Source organism: Hylobates moloch, unplaced genomic scaffold (assembly GCF_009828535.3).
Source record: "Hylobates moloch isolate HMO894 unplaced genomic scaffold, HMol_V3 SCAFFOLD_6, whole genome shotgun sequence".
In the NCBI taxonomy this organism is placed as follows: Eukaryota; Metazoa; Chordata; class Mammalia; order Primates; family Hylobatidae; genus Hylobates; species Hylobates moloch.
In genome coordinates, this window is record NW_026652281.1 from 103,270,632 (window position 1) to 103,287,194 (window position 16,563).

The following is a 16,563-nucleotide window of genomic DNA, read 5'->3' on the forward strand; positions in this document are numbered from 1 at the left end:
GTCCCGCTCGCAGCCTCTTCCCCGCGGCACTCGGGCAGGGGCTCACTCGAGAGGTTTTGCCGCCAGCCGCTACCACCCGACGGGACTTCTTGTTGCCGGGCAACCGTGGCTTCCGTCCCCGGGGTCAGGGCCCACTGACCCTGGCGCAAAGCGTCCTGGGGCTTGTAGTTTCGGCCGAGGGTGGGCTCTGCGGTCGCCGTTTCTCTTCCCAGCTCTGCCCTCGCTTGCTGGCCGGTCTCCGGGGTCAGGGCGGGGCCACCATCCAGCCCCTTGGGATCTGCCCCAAGCAGCTGTCGAGGACGCACTGAGCCTGCGCAGCCATGGCCTCGGCAGGGGCGGAGAGGCGGCCGGGGGTCCAGGAGGCCACGGTCGTGGGGCAGGGGCAGCTCACGGAGGAGCCCGGCAGCGCTCAGACCTCCGAGGTGACCGTCAGGCTGTTTAACCTTCAAACACGGGGCCGCAGCGCTCTGAGAGGTGGAACTCTGAGCGCCCCGACCCGCTAACTGCCAGGCTGGGCCCTCCAGGCGGGGAGGGGCACAGGCTGGTGTCCTTATTCCCGTTTCGGTGTCTAATGTTAGGTGTTCAGTGACGGATCCCTATGTCCTTTGCCCGGCCATGGAGACCGATGGCCTGTGTGTCACCTCTAGTGTCCAGTGACGGGAGACCAGTTCCTGGTGCCAGCCCATGAGGCCAACGGAACCCAGAGTGAAGACCAGCGCCCAGCAAGCGCAGCTTCGGAGCCGGAGCTCCAGGAGGAAGGACCCAAGCTGGGGGAGGAGAGGCCCAAGCCGTATGCCGGGGCGCTAGAGGAGAGAGGCCCCAGGACCGTGGTCTCCATTGTGAGGCCCCGTCATGGTCCAAAGAGAAAGCCTCTCAAGTGAGGGGGCTCTCGGGGGGAAGGAGCTGCAGCCCCGGGGTTGGGGCACACACCCCAGTAGGATTCCTAAATCTGCACTCCTGCAGGGAGGATTCTCGTCCCCAGCCACTACCGTCACTCTCCTCTCCCGTTCCTCAATAGCCCTCGTGTAGGGAGCAGCAAGAGAGTGGGAACTTCAGGGTTGGTTGGGGACTGGGCTCACTGGCCTCTAAGCCTCTTGGGCCTGGGGCCTCATTGACCAGGAACGGGACAGGCGTTGAGCCCTGGGGCTGTGGGCAGGCTGGGCTATTCCCTGGGCCAGGGAATGGGAACCAGGGCTGGAGCCTGGCTCAAGTCTCTTGTCCCTGGCTCAGGTCCCTCAGCCTCCTGGGCCTTCATGCCCATCTTAAGGCTGAAGATGAACTGCCACCCAGGCTGCCGCTGCAGGAGAAGGAGTCAGAGGGCAGCCAGAGTGAGCCCTCACCATCTGCCAAACACCACAAAAAAGCCAAGAAGCGCAAGAGCCTGGGGGCTCCCGTGCTCCACGCTGTGGGCAGCACAGTGTCTGCACCCTTAGAGACATTGGGGCTGGAGCGTGAGTGGCAGTCCCTGGGCTGTTCCTTCTCCCCCTGCCTGTGGGGCCCGACATGGCACAACCTGGCGCTCTAGCCTCTGCCCTGCCCTGGGTCTTTGCAGGAAAGGCCCAGCGCCTGCGGCCCCTCTACCAGTACATCAACTATTGCAACCCCGAGCTGAACCAGGCAGGGGAGGGGGACGGGGAGGCTGAGGTGGAGGCAGAGGCAGAGCTGGCCCCGGTTCCCGAGGAGGCAGGTGTGGAGCAACTGCAGGCCTTGCTGCCCTTGGCAGGTGAGCTGGGCCCAGGCCTCACTTTGCCCTGTCCCAGTCCACTAGTGACCCCCACCCATGCTCTGGCTCCCTTCGGAGAGGAGGCTGGAGAGGAGCCTGGGGGCTTGCCCAGCTTGGGGGTGAGTGACCACCACAAAGCCGAGGTGGATAAGTCAACCCAGGTGGACATCGACAAGATGCTGAGTGTCTGCACTGCTCCGCTTGTCCCTCCGCTCTCTCCTCAGTACAAGTGACTGTCCCGCCCCACTGGTGGCTCTCCTCTTTCCACACCTGAATTTGGCTTCAGGCTTCCTGTGGGCCCAGGCCCTCTGGTGGCGGGGGCAAATTTGGCACCTGCCCCCACTTGGGACTTTGGTCTTGCTGAAAATAAATATTTTTCTTTTTCAAAGACTTTGTGATTCCCCAGATCGGTTGCCTGAAATGGGAAAGAGGATGGAGGACTCAACAGTGCAGGGTTTGAGGCCTGAATGGTCATCTGCATCACCTGAGACTTTGACAATGACAGATTCCTTTGTGCCACCCCATGCCTCCCTGAATCGGGGTGGACCTGGTGCTGTGTGTTTAGGTGAATCTGAGGGTCAGGCAGCTAACTGGGTGATGAAGAGGGAAGTGAGAAGGAGGAACTTGGGGCACAGAAAAGAAAGGGTCTGTTGGGTCATGGGAAGCAGGTGTTTGGCCCTGCTGTTCTGTCTCCTGGGGAAGGGCCTGCATTTGGTCTCACCTTGAGGGGATCAAAACTTGGGATCCTCCTAGGAGGTAGCACAGAGTTATTTTGCCTGTCACAACAGTGACAGCTTTGGGATGTTTTCCACTCATTGCCAGACCATAGCTGGACTGGACCTTGTCTGTGGAGTAGCCCCTGGTCACAGGTGACGGGGCATCAGTGATGTTTTCCTGGCAGGGAGGGGTGGACAGGGGCAGTAAGTGCATCTGGGGCCCTGAGGCCAAGCCACTGGATGACAGCTGTGTCCAACTGGCAGGGATCTCTGGGAAGAGCCGGCCAGTGTTGGCCATTTTGGAAACTGCACATCCTGGGCCTCCTGTGTGTTCCTTGGACACTGCAAACAGACACAGGGAATTTTAAGTTCATGGAAATTTCCCCTCCCTCCAACTGGCTTTTCCTCCTGTATCTCATCTGCGCAATTGTTTAAGCTAGAATCTTGGGTGTCACCCCAGACCCCATCCTGTTCTTTGCTCCCTGATTCCTACAAGCTAAGCAGACATTGAGGCCAGTGATCGTACCCTTTCAGGCTGAGAGACTCTCGGACCCCACAGTCAGCACCATTGCCTGGACCACTGTCATCTCCAGGTGACAGCCTCACTGGTCTCACTACCTGTCATCCCTTGGCCCACAGATCCATCCAGTGGCCCTGTGACACACACACCTGAGCCCGTGATGGTGTCACTCCCCCTTGGGATTCCCCTCCTCTTGCCCCAGCTACCTTAGAATTCAGTGGCTTCCGGTAATTCCCTGAGCAGTTACACCTTTTTCTCCCTTCACTCTGTGCTTGTGGGGCTTTTTCTGCCTAAAATGCCTTTATTCCCACCTCTCCCCCTGGCTAGTGCATGCACACCTTTGAAAACTTGGGGCCCTGCTTCCTGGGGAGCCAGACAGCACCCCATGTTGCCCTGCATGGTAGCACCTACACACTACTATCATGTGGGTTATAACTGTCGTCAGGATTAGACCGTGAGCTCCCTAAGGGCACATCTCATTGCATCACATCGACCTAGCCAGAGGGCCCCTTAAAAGGCACCAAGGTGATGAGACTGAAGTGAGGGGTGGAGGAAGCTGCAGAGAGGGACAGGCCAGAATCTGAAATGCTGAGGCCATCCTGAGGCCACAGTCATGTGTAGGTTCCCTGGAATATGGCCTGGCAAGGTCACTGGAGGGAGTGGGGTGGGCAGGTTCAGGTGGGAAAAGCAGGGTCCCCTTTCTGGCATCATCCCAGGCTGCTCCCTCCTTTGACAGGGTCACTTGGGTGCTCACTGGCCCCATGGCAAGCCATGGGGTCAGGACTTTTTTTTTTTCTTTGAGACAGCGTCTCGCTCTGTCACCCAGGCTGGAGTGCAGTGGCACAATCTTGGCTCACTGCAACCTTTGCTTCCCGGACTCAAGGATTACAAATGTGATTACAAATGTGAGCCACCATGCCTGGCCAAAATTTTTTTTTGTGGAGATAGGGTCTATGTTGCTCAGCTTGGTCTCAAACTCCTGTTCTCAAGCAATCCTCCCTCCTTGACCTCCCAAAGTGCTGGGATTACAGGCATGAGTCAACACACCCAGCCAAGATAACTGAGCTTAACCTCCTCGCTTTATGTTTGAGATGGCAGAGGCCTGGAGAGAAGTGGCCTTGCATGAGACCACACCCTGGGATCTAGGAATCCCTGTCCTGAGTTGTGCAGGATCTGCCGACCTGGGGGCTCTCTGGCTAAGGCCGGACCCAAGAAGGCCTCTATATCTTTGTGTGGTCTCCAGGGCTGGAAGTGTGAGCAAGGCCAGCACTGATAAGGAAGAGCTGGTCCGGTCTTCTCACAGGTGAGGCGGGAATTAGAAATCGTGGGAGAACTAGTCTGCAATTCCTGAGGCCTATTACCCAATGGACTTGTCTAAGCAGGGTGAGTAGTAGGAACTGCAGAAAGAATCAAGTCCCTACTGCTCCTAGAAGCTCGCTGTAAAGAGGAAATGCTACATGATTTAGGGAGACATGTGTAGCTGGGCGTGGTGGTCTGTGTCTGTAGTCCCAGGTATTTGGGAGGCTGAAGCAGGAGGATCGCTTGAGCCCGGGAGTTCAAGACCAGCCTGGGCAACATTTTTCCCTGTCTCAAGAAGTAAAAATGATGCAGCCATAAAAAAAGAATGAAATCGTGTCCTTTGCAGCAACATGGAAACAGCTGAGACCATTATCCTAAGCAAATTAACACAGGAACAGGAAACCAAATAGCACACATTCTCACAAGTGGGAGCTACACATTGTGTACATATGGACACAAAGATGGGAAACACAAACATGAGACTACAAGAGGGGACAGAGAGGGGGTGGGGTGATTGTTGAAAAAACCTGTTGAGTACTATGTTCACTACCTGGGTGATGAGACCAATCGTCCCCCAAACCTCAGCGTCACACAGTATACCCATGTAACAAACTTGCACATGTACCCCCCAAATGTAAAATAAAAGTTGAAATTATATATTCAAAACAAGTGGCCGGGTGCAGTGGTTCATGCCTGTAATCCTAGCACCTTGGGAGGCTGAGGAGGGGCGGATCACTTAGGCCAGAAGTTCAAGACCAGCCTGGACTATGTGGTGAAACCCCGTCTCTACTAAAAATGCAAAAATTAGGCTGGGGGCGGTGGATCATGCCTATAATCCCAGCACTTTGGGAGGCTGAGGTGGGCAGATCACGAGGTCAGGAGTTCGAAACCAGCCAGACTGGTCAGCATGGTGAAACCCCATCTCTACTAAAAATACAAAAAAATTAGCTGGGCAATGGTGGCATGTGCCTGTAATCCCAGCTACCTGGGAGGCTGAGGCAGGGGAATTGCTTGAACCAGGGGGGTGGAAGTTGCAGTGAGCCGAGATCGCGCCACTCCACTCCAGCCTAGGCAATGAAAGTGAAACTCCGTCTCAAAAACAAACAAACAAAAAAAACCAAAATTAGCCAGGTATGGTGGCTGCAGTCCCAGCTACTTGGGACGCTGAGGCAAGAGAATTGCTTGAACCCGGGAGGCGGAGGTGGCTGTGAGCCAAGGTGACGCCACTGCACTCCGGCCTGGGTGACAGAGTGAGACTCTATCAAGAGAAGAAATAAATAAAGGACGGAGGGAGGGAGGGAGGGAAGGAAGGGAGGGAGGGAGGGAAGGAAAGAGAAGAAAGAGAGAAAAGAGAAAGAAAGAAGAAAGAAAAAGAGAAAAAGAAAGAGAAAAGAAAGAAAGAAAAGAAAAGAAAAGAAAAAAGAGAAGAGAGGGAGAGAGGGAGGGAGGGAGGGATGGAGGGACATGCAACCTCAGTTCAACTGAGGACCAAGGCTGTGGAACCACAGGTTGGGAGGTGGCTACTTTGCTGAGGTCAGAAGTGGTGACCAGGCAGTCCTCCAGCTGACTCCTGAGAGAGAGAGGTGGTGCCTTCCAGGCAGAGGACATGCCAGGGACAAAGCCCTGCTAGTATGGAAGCTGCCACCTCTGCAGGAGGGCTCTTAGTGTGGCTGGAGAGGAGGGCATGGCCATATGGAAACCAGGTTGGGCAAGTCCGGGGGTGAGGAGGAGGGGTGTGGACAGGGAGGGATCTTGGCGTGACATTCAGGAGAGGCTGCTTGGCCAGCAGGGTGATGGGCAGAACAGGAAAGGAAGCGGCTGCCATCGTCTGGGTGGAAACAGTCCTGGATTTGGCTGGAGGTTGAAGAATAAGCGACAGGTATTTGGGGAGTTCTCTTCTGGTTGCTGTATCTGATGAGCAAAGCTAACTGCATTTTTACTGTCCTGGAAAAACTTTATTTTGACCTGAGGAAGAGCTGTTAACATCCTGAGATTTGGAAACAGGTCCTGGGAGATGCCACTGCCTTCTTCCAGGAGGGGGTGCTCCTGGACAAGTCTGGAACCAGTGTGGGTTCACTCACCTGTGGAGACCAGAACCCTGTGGGCTCCCTTGGCCACAGGCATCTGGGCACATCTGTCTTCCCCATCCCCAGTGTGGGACTGACCAGCTCTGATGCCCAGGATAACTCGATGGTAAAGACGTCTGAGGGAAGGGGCCATGCACCCCTCTGGCCATGAATCTAGGCTCTGGGGATTCCCTCAGATGAACCGGTGTCCTCATTAAAGTAGCTCTGCACTAAGCCCACTGCAGTACCCCCCCAGCACATTCTGGGAACCTGAGTGCCATTCTGGGTTGGCCACATGGCCCTTTCTTATGTGGGAGCATCTAAGTCGAGCTTGTGCTTTCTTGGTCAATTCCCACATTTCAGAGTGACCTCGACATCCTAGCAACACATGGGAGGACTGAGCTGAGCTAACTGTCCCAGGGACAAGGGGGCAGCCTCCCTCGGTGTCCTGCCTGGTGGTGGGTGCTGTCTGCACTTCACCTCCGCCAGGCCAAGGCTCCTGCCACAGGGAAGGGCAATGCCATGCCCTCGGGTCTGAAGATTCCCAAATGCTGGGAGGAAGTGTGGTTCAAGGTCAGGCTCTGTGGTTAGATGGTCCTGACCAGGCTCCCGGCTCCATCATGTACAATCTACAGGAGGCAAGTAGCTTTGCCCTCTGCCTGCATTTTATGATCTGAATGATGAGAATATTTACCGTCAGAGAGTGGTTTGGAGATTAAGTGAAATAATAACATACATGTTTGCCCTGAGGGTCAGCATGCAGTAGGCACACTCCAACCCTATCCCTTGTTATTCCCTCTTACAAGGACATCTGAATCCAGGAAATGACAGGAAAACAAGCCTAGTGACTTCTAGAAGAGGTGCCAAGAGGAAGAGGAAGCCCTCCCTGGGCTTTTCTGGCAAGGAGCCCAGGGCAGGGCAGAGAGCGGAAGGTTAGAGAAGGGAACAGAACTTGGTCCAGGCTGAACGATCCTGGCAGGCTGGTCAAAGAAGCAAAGGGGAGGGCATGTCCTTTCTCAACACCGCACCCCCCCTCCTCTCCCCCACCCCCCACCTCTGGCAGAGGTGGGTGGGCGGCTGGCCCTGTGCAGAGCAGTCAAGAGCATGGTGGGTGACTGGCCGTCGGGTCCAGCCACAGCTGCTCCATAGGGCACGCCTGGAGCTCTTCCTCCTCCTCCTCACCCTGTGCCACCTCCCTGAAACCGCTACTCCCCGCCACCTCAAGGGCACTCCAGCAGCCAACACCGTGACATTAAGAACAGAACCCCTCCTGACCTCCAGCCCAGCGAGGCCCCAAACTCTCCCGCTATCTGCTGAGACGGCAGGCCCAGCAGCAGCCCATTAGGAAGTCCTGAGTCCTGTTCTCTGAGGAAATCTTTTCATCGGAGGCTCCTGGGATTTGGCTATGAGGGAACAGGCAGGAGACGAGGGCTGGCAGGGGCAGCCGCCCGTGTGGCACAGTTGGCGGTGATGACCCACGGCTGGCTCCGAGCTGCTGTGGAGCAATGAGTAAAGAGAAAAACCCCCTACCAGCCAGAAACAAGCCTTTCAGTATTAAAGAAACCCAACCTACCAAACAAAAACTACATGCCATGTCCTATTTTCTGAATTATTTATTAACATTTCTCAGATGTTCTAAAGCCCTCCCTTGCCTCCTCTCTGCCAAATCAGGGCCCTCTGTCCTACTTCAAAAGCCCAAGAGCTCACTTAATAAAGCAAACCCAAGTCCCTACCTGGGAAGGGCCTGGTCACATGGGAGGGCAGGTGAGGATCCCTGAGGGACAGCCTGTTGCCCTCACTGTTCCTGAGATGCCCCAGCCCAAGAAGAAAACAAAACTTCTCATCATTTCTCCTCGGGCCTCAGCCGAGCTGGCCCCTGTTGTGCTTTCTCACCCCGTAAGGACTGCGGATCAGGCTGAAAGACTCACCAGGGTAAGCCTTTCCTGGTCCCACTCACTGGCATCGCCACGAGGAGGCCCAGCGGCAGCTCTGCCCTGTGCACGCCGTGATAACCTGGCAATAGGAACATTTGCTGCCCTGCAAGTCTGAGGAGCAGGTGAGCCACTGGAGGGGGCGATGTCCCAGGGCCACCTCTGGCTTCACCCAGACTCATTTAATGAAAGACACTGTCTCTGCTAGGGCCAAGCCCCTGTCATGTCTGGCTCCCGTTCCCCTCCCTGGTCCCTCTGCCCTGTGGCAAGGAGCCCAGGTGCAGGCTCATAGGTTGTTCCGCTGAAGTGCCTCACACAGGTTCTGGTTGGTGTCGGGCTCCTCTGTGAGCACCTCCACAGCCTCCCACTCCCCGGATCGGCTTGACCTCTTGATGGCATCCACCACGCTCTGCATGTACAGCCCATCCTCGAAGGAGGCGGCCATGGAGACAGGGGCGTGGTCCCAGGTGCGGCGGTCGCCCTGCCCCTGGAAGGACTGGCGCAAGGCCTGCACCATGTAGACCATACCCTTCAGGTACAGCAGCGGGACGTCCTGGGGCCCCTGCTCAGGCAGCCCCGCGCCCACGGCCAGCGAGTCCCTCAACAGCAGCTCCTCTTGCGTGGCAGAGTTCTTCTGCCCATAGAGGTCGGCTCCTCGGGCGACAAGGCGTCCTGCAGAGCCTACCACCATGACTTCATGCACAAAGGCGCCCGGCATGTTGAAGTTGAGTGTCACTGTGCTACACACACCCCCACCCATGAGCATCTGGAAGAAACAGAAGTCATCGCTGGTGACGTGCCGGATGCCACGGATGGCAGCGTTCTGCCTCACGAATGTCTTGAGCAGCCCGTGCACCTTCTCGGCTCTCCGGCCAGTCAGGTGGGTCAGCAGGTCCACAATGTAGGTCCCCATGGTGTGCAGGCCCCCGCCGCCCATGAGCTCATCACAGATCCAGCCATAGCTGGGGCTCAGCAGGCTGCCTGAGTAGATGCGGGCATCGCAGATCATCACCGCTCCCACGTAGTGCTCCGAGATCAGCTGCTTCATGCGCACAAAGGCAGGCAGGAAGCGCAGCACATTCCCTACCAGGCTCATGAGCTGCGGGTAGTAGCGCGAGGCTGTCACCATCCGGAAGGCATCCACCGATGTTGCTGCCTTCTCACAAACCACATTCTTCCCAATACCTAACAATAGGACACAACAGGAAATCTCAAAGTTTCAAGGGGGAATCTCCAGCACGTCTGTCTGCCCTGAGGATTTTGGACTTGTCTGCCTTACAACTGCATGAACTAATTTTTTTTTTTTTTGTAGAGGTGGAGTCTTGCTATGCTGCCCAGGCTAGTCTCAAACTCCTGGCCTCAAGTAATCCTCCACCTTGGCCTCCTGAGTAAGTGGGACGACAGGTCTATACCACCAGGCCTGGCTAATTTTAATTTTTTTTTTGTAGAGATGGGGTCTTCCTCTGTTGCCTAGGGTGGTCTAGAACTCCTGGGCCCAAGTGATCCTCCTGCCTTGGCCTCCCAAAGTGCTGAGATTACAGGTGTGAGCCACCATGCCTGGCCCCAATTTCTTCAAATAAATCTCTGTCTTAAACACCCTATTGGTTCTGTTTCTCTGGAGAACCCTGAATAACACAGGTGGGCTAGAGAGGTGGGCACACTTCATGGACGTGTCTCTATGTTGTCATGCATTTATTAGGTCATCAGCTTGGGGCAAGGGAATCTAACCTATTTTCCAGGGGATGGGCTAGTCATAACTCCTACTCTTAGTCACAACTCCAGAGAGGGCCCTAAGATTCCCTGCAGATTGTTCTCTGAAAACACTGGTCCAACAAGTTAGAGTGGCCCAAGGCTAGAAAATGCTTGGCTCCGGCAGGAAGGGAAGGAAGTGAGAATACCCTTTTTACCCTCATACCCATTCTGGGTACACTGAAGCCAACACGCACCCAGAGCTAAACAAAGCTAGACAAAGCCCTGAGGAGAGTGCTAGAGGATGAGCAGCTGGAAACTGAAGGGATGAATGCTGCTCCATGTTTCAAGATGAAAGCTCGTGAGGATATGAGCAGCCATGAGACACTAACACCTGCAGTGTTCCTGTGAGCTTCGCGTGGTTCAAGTCGAAGAAAATCCTGTGCTAATACCTTAAATAGAAAACTTAGAAAGCCCAAAAAGCAGTATGGACTAGACACATACATAAGTTTACAAGTCATAGTAAGCCAGGAAGGGTAAAGACACCCTGGCAAAAACCCACGAAAAAGCTCTCCAATGTGCAATTGCTTTTCAGAATAAAAGCCAGTCCTTACAAAGGCCCCACCCATAAGGTCTTCATATATGATCTGTGCACTCCTCCAAAATTTTCCTTTTTTTAAAAAAATATTGAGATACAGTCTCACTCTCTTGCCCAGGCTGGAGTGCAGTGGCATGATCTCGGATCACTGCAACTTCCACCTCCCGGGTTCAAGCTGTTCTCTTGCTACAGCCTCCTGAGTAGCTGGGATTACAGGTGCCCACCACCACGCCCGGCTAACTTTTGTATTTTTAGTGGAGACAGGGTTTCACCATGTTGGCCAGACTGGTCTCCAACTCCTGACCTCAGGTGATCCACCCGCCTTGGCCTCCCAAAGTGCTGGGATTAAGGCATGAGCTGCCATGTCTGGCCACTCCAAAATTTTGTTTTTGATCTCTTTGCCTCCTGTGGTCTCTCGGCTGCTCATCCTGCTCTAGGCACTGAATGTGAGATGGGGGCTGCTGTGCAGAAGGACTTGGGGACTGGGGAGAGGCAATGATCACAAAATGCTGAAGGACTGAGAAGGCAGGGCTGGGTTAGGAAACGAGACTGAAAGCATTACACAGAGCCTATATGCAATGTGGAAAACTGGATATCAAGTCTTGGCCTGGATTAATTCATGTGCTTACCCTTCTAGTTGAAGCCCATCTGGGCAATGTGTGCACCTGGGCTTCACCTCCACGGCCATCCAGGCTCCACTCTAGCACTCCACAGGTACTTCCTGGTTGGAGGGGCAGCCTTAGGCCTGGATGCCTGTGACCTGGGGCAACCGAGTCAAGAATGTGCCTTCTCTAGGTATGTGCATCTTCAGTAACCATGGTGCTCATCTTCCCTCAGGCCCCCAAACATTTTCTGAATGTTTTCAGATGAGGTAATGGTTAAGACATAGATTATTTCTGATGGCTCACTGCAGGGTGCAGCTTACCCTGATGGACCAATATGGATTCTGTTCACACAGGCTCAGGAGGGGCCAGCTTGCAGCAGAAACAATAGTAACTACAGACAATAAATCTTGCAACAAAAACTAAGAAAACTTTATAGAAATGGCCGATGTCTTGGCCGGGCATGGTGGCTCAGGCCTATAATCCCAGCACTTTGGGAGGCCAAGGTGGGTGGATCACCTGAGGTTGGGAGTTTGAGACCAGCCTAACTAGCAGGAAGAAACCCCGTCTCTACTAAAAATACAAAATTAGCTGGGCGTGGTGGCACATGCCTGTAATCCCAGCTACTCGGGAGGCCGAGGCAGGAAAATCACTTGAACCCGGGAGGTGGAGGTTGCGGTGAGCCGAGATCGTGCCATTGCACGCCAGCCTGGGCGACGAGAGCGAAACTCTGTGTCTCAAAAAAAAAAAAAAAAAAAGGCCGGGCGCGGTGGCTCACGCTTGTAATCCTAGCACTTTGGGAGGCCGAGGCGGGCGGATCACGAGGTCAGGAGATCGAGACCACGATGAAACCCCGTCTCTACTAAAACTACAAAAAATTAGCCGGGCGTGGTGGCAGGCGCCTGTAGTCCCAGCTACTCGGAGAGGCTGAGGCAGGAGAATGGCGTGAACGCGGGAGGCAGAGCTTGCAGTGAGCCGAGATCGCGCCACTGCACTCCAGCCTGGGTGACAGAGCAAGACTCCATCTCAAAAAAAAAAAAAAAGAAAAAGAAAAAGAAATGGCCGACGTCCCACATGATGGATGGGCCCCAGGACAACTGACTACCCAGGAAGAGTCAATTACTGGTGCTGGACTCAAGCTTTGGAGCCAGAAATTCCTGTGCTCAAATCTTGGCTCTCTCACTTCATTGCTAGATGATCTGGGAAGTTTCTAAACTTCTCTGGGTTTTTGTTTACTACTATAACTGTAAAGCAGGATTTTACAGTTACAGGGAAGAAAGGAGGCCTAAGGCAACCAAAGCAGTATATGTAAAGTACCTGGCTCAGTACAGCTGTCAACAGTACATTTTATTACCATCACCAAGGGAGGGATTCAGCGTCATAAATACAGGGAAAAAAAGCCCATTGTGACTTGGATTTTAAGATGGCTGGGCGTGGTGGCTCACGCTTATAATCCCAGCACTTTGGGAGGCCAAGGTGGGAGGATCACTTGAGTTCAGGAGTTCAAAATCAGCCTGGGCAACACAGCAAGACCTAGTATCCATTTAAAAAATAAATAAAAAATAAGCCAGGCGTGGTGGCGTGTACCTGTAGCCCCAGCTACTTGGGAGGCTGAGGTAGGAGGATCCCTTGAGTCCAGGAGATCGGGGCTGCAGTTAGCTACGATCAAGCCACTGCGCTCCAGCATGGGTGACAGAATGAGACTTTGTCTCAAATAAATAAATAAATAAATAAATAAATAAAAAGACTCACATAGAAACTACATTTTCCAGGTAAATAATTTCTTTTCTTTCTTTTTTTTTTTTTTTTGAGACAGAGTTTTGCTCTTGTTGCCCAGGCTGGAGTGCAATGGTGCGATCTCAGCTCACTGCAACCTCTGCCTCCTGGGTTCAAGCAATTTTCCTGCCTCAGCCTCCTGAGGTAGCTGGGATTACAGGTGCCTGCCACCATGCCCAACTAATTTTTTTGTATTTTTAGTAGAGATGGGGTTTCACCATGTTGGCCAGGCTGGTCTTGAACTCCTGACCTTAGGTGATCCACCCGCCTTGGCTGCCCAAAGTGCTGGGATTACAGGCGTGAGCCACCGTGTTGGTCCCAGGTAAATAATTTCTGTGTTCTGTATTTTGAAAATCTGATTTAGTTTCTTCTGCCTTTTTTTAAGAGACAGGGTCTTGGCCAGGCGCGGAGGCTCACACCTGTAATCTCAGCACTTTGGGAGGCTGAGGCGGGTGGATCACAAGGTCAGGGGTTCGAGACCACCCTGACCAACATGATGAAACCCTATCTCTACTAAAAATGCAAAAATTAGCTGGGCGGGGTGGCGGGCGCCTGTAATCTCAGCTACTCAGGAGGCTGAGGCAGGATAATTGCTTGAACCCGGGAGGCGGAAGTTGTAGTAAGTCGAGATGGTGCCACTGCCCTCTAGCCTGGGCGACAGAGCGAGACTCCGTCTCAAAAAAAAAGAAAAAAAAGAGACAGGGTCTTGCTTTGTCACTTAGCTGGAGTGTAGTAGCGGGATTCTGGTTCACCGCAGTCTTGGTCTGGGCTCAAGCAGAGCCTTCCTCCCAGCTTTCCAAGTAGCAAGGACCATAGATGCGTGACAGCACGCCCAGCTGATTTTTAAACTTTTTGTAAATACAGGGTCTTGCTATGTTGCCCAGGCTGGTCTCAAACTCCTGGCCTCAGGTGATCCTCCTGCCTTGGACTCCCAAAGTGCCAGGATAACAGTCATGAGCCACCGTGCCCAACCCATGTTGATTTTATAATGTCTTTTTAGAAAATCAAATTTTCAGGCTGGGTGAGGTGGCTCACAGGTGTGGCAGTGCACAGCTGTAGTCCCAGATACACAAGAGGCTAGGGTGGAAGAATCACTTGAGTCCAGGAGTTAGAGGCTGCAGTAAGCTATGATCGAGCCACTGTACTCCAGCCTGGATGACAGAGCAAGACTCTGTCTCAAAAAATAAATAAAATCAAAATGAATACAGAGGAGTTGTTTTATCATACGTACTGTTTATTAGGCCTCCCCAAGAGTCAAGCCCAGCCTGGCCCCCTGGTAGCTCACATCCTGACCAAGCCCACAGGAGACAAATTGGTGCCTCTGGTCAACCCTTCCCCCTCCTCTCACTTCCTACCCCCACCTCTGCCACCTTGACCCTGAAGAACCCCACAGAGCACCTGTCACTTGTACTTATGGGCATCTTAGGTAGGCCTGAACTCCCAGGATTACAAACCTCAGTGCTGTAGCAAGGAACAAGGCATGTGGATTGGTAGTCTATGACATCATTCAATCTCTTCAATTTATTTATTTTTTTAATATATATTTTGTTATTATACTTTAAGTTCCAGGGTACATGTGCACAACATGCAGGTTACATATGGATACACGTGCCATGTTGGTGTGAATCTCTTCAATTTATGACACTTCAATCTCCTGCTCTTCTTTAATAAAAGAAGCTTTACAACATGTACTAGAAGGACAATGAAGAACGGCCAGCCAAGTGTCACATACCTGGGATAGGGTGGCCAGGCCCTTGCACGCAGCCCAGCAGGGAGAGTAGCCCCTGCTAGCACTACTGCTTCTGGAGGGTCTCCAGTGCTTCTCCACACTTGTGGGCCTTCCAGATTAGGGATAAGACAATCGCAGTTCTGGGGGTGAATTTTGCCATTTGGCTGCTGAACACCTATGGCTGACCAGGGAGGGATGTAATGAGGAAATGAGGTCTCAGACACCCCACCTGAGAGCTGCTGTTCTGGCCAACTCAGAAGCCTCCTGCTATAATGTCTCACTGTGGTGGCGACAGAGTGGATACTGCAGTGTGAGGCAGAGAGGAGGTGGGTTGAGAGGAAAAAGGACTTTTATGACTGCTAGGAGTTTGGTGGTAATAAAACTAGGATAAGGAATCCCGTTTCATGCCTCAAGAGGTGAGGAAAGAGGGAAAGACCTCTCTTCTTGAACCTGAAAAATAGTTTGTTTTTGTTTTTTTAGATGGGGTCTCGCTTTGTTACCCAGGTTGGAGTGCAGTGGTATAATCTTGGCTCACTGCAACCTCCGCCTCCTGGGCTCAAGCTAACCTCCCACCTCAGCCACCCAAGTAGCTGGGACCACAGGTGCACGCCACTGTGCCCAGCTAATTTTTTGTATTTTTGGTAGAGATGGGGTTTCATCATGTTGCCCAGGCTGGTATTTAACTCCTGAGTTCAAGTGATCTGCCCGCCTTGGCCTCCCAAAGTGCTGGATTAGAGGTGTGAGGCATTGCGCCCAACCCTGAACAACAGCACTCTTAAACTTAGGGCCCAGTAGTATCAGTGTGGGACTACAAGGACATCTTGAGTTAAACAGGCTCCTGCGGGCTAGCTGTACAGAGTCTTTGGGTAGCCATGAAAGACATGTCTACCTGAGTTTATCTAGCTCTCCTGCCAGGAAGTCAAGGGAGAGATTAGAGAAGCTGAAATCTGCTGGGCACAGTGGCTCCCACCTATAATTCCAGCACTTTGGGGGGCCAAAGTAGGATGATTGCCTGAGGTTAGGAGTTGGAGACCAGCTTTAACAACATAGCGAGATCCTGTCTCTACAAAAATGTTTTCTTTTTTTTTTTTTTTTGAGATGGAGTCTCGCTCTGTCACCCAGACTGGAGTGCAGTGGCGTGATCTCAGCTCACTGCAACCTCCATCTCCTGGGTTCAAGCAATTGTCCTGCCTCAGCCTCCTGAGTAGCTGGGACTATAGGCACGTGCCAACATGCCCAGCTAATTTTTGTATTTTTAGTATAGACAAGGTTTCACCAGGTTGGTCAGGCTGGTCTCAAACTCCAGACCTCGTGATCCGCCCGCCTCGGCCTCCCAAAGTGCTAGGATTACATGCATGAGCCACCATGCCTGGCCTGCAAACTTAGTGTTTTTCTAATGAACCACAGAAGTGCCAAGAATTGGGCACAGAAGCCCACCTTTTAGTGACAGACTTAAGAAAACATTCAACTGTGGCAAAGATGCTGGGGCATCTTGCACTTAAAATACAATTTTCTGAACCACTTCTGAACTGAAGAATAAAATATATTAGGGCCCTTCCCCTCTCCCCTTTAAGAAATTCATGGGAAAGCTTTAAGGATGAAATTGGAGGTAGAAGATGAAGAACATAGGTCAGACCAAAGCAGAAAACAAGATGCCATAAAAAGAGCTGTGATATGAAAAGTATATCTCTGGAAGGTAAGTCCAATCATTAATTTTAGGAAAAACTACTAACGAGGGCAAGAAATGATCTCATGGCCTTAGAAGTAAGGTAAAAATATAAAGCTCTAGCAAGGAGAGAAAAATCACAGCACAAAGACTTGGTAAAATGTAACCAAGGTGTCATTCCTTAATGTTCCTGGGCCTCAGTTTAATTCAAAATGATTGGATCAGTGGCTCTCAATCCTTCATGTCCA

At 52.8% G+C, this 16,563-nt stretch overlaps 2 protein-coding genes across 3 annotated transcripts in view; one reads left to right on the top strand and one right to left on the bottom strand.

Moving 5' to 3' along the window:
* The first annotated feature begins 266 nt into the window (after positions 1–266).
* CUNH16orf86 (chromosome unknown C16orf86 homolog) lies at positions 267–2,114 on the top strand. 2 transcript variants are annotated; one of them, XM_058441120.1, is made up of 4 exons: positions 267–422; positions 648–877; positions 1,231–1,451; positions 1,526–2,114. In XM_058441120.1, the coding sequence occupies exons 1-4, from the start codon at positions 321–323 to the stop codon at positions 1,954–1,956; spliced, it is 984 nt and encodes a 327-aa protein (XP_058297103.1). In that variant the 5' UTR covers positions 267–320; the 3' UTR covers positions 1,957–2,114. The 2 variants fall into 2 exon arrangements, with proteins under 2 accessions (XP_058297103.1, XP_032013576.1); XM_032157685.2 differs by having other exon boundaries at positions 1,553–2,114.
* A 5,807-nt stretch (positions 2,115–7,921) lies between these two features.
* Positions 7,922–16,563, bottom strand: part of GFOD2 (Gfo/Idh/MocA-like oxidoreductase domain containing 2) — a 53,320-nt gene continuing 44,678 nt past the window's right edge. The window contains exon 3 of the mRNA XM_032157682.2: positions 7,922–9,440. Within this exon, the coding sequence (XP_032013573.1) occupies positions 8,542–9,440 (899 nt within the window). The 3' untranslated portion in view covers positions 7,922–8,541. The remainder of the gene's footprint in view (positions 9,441–16,563) is intronic.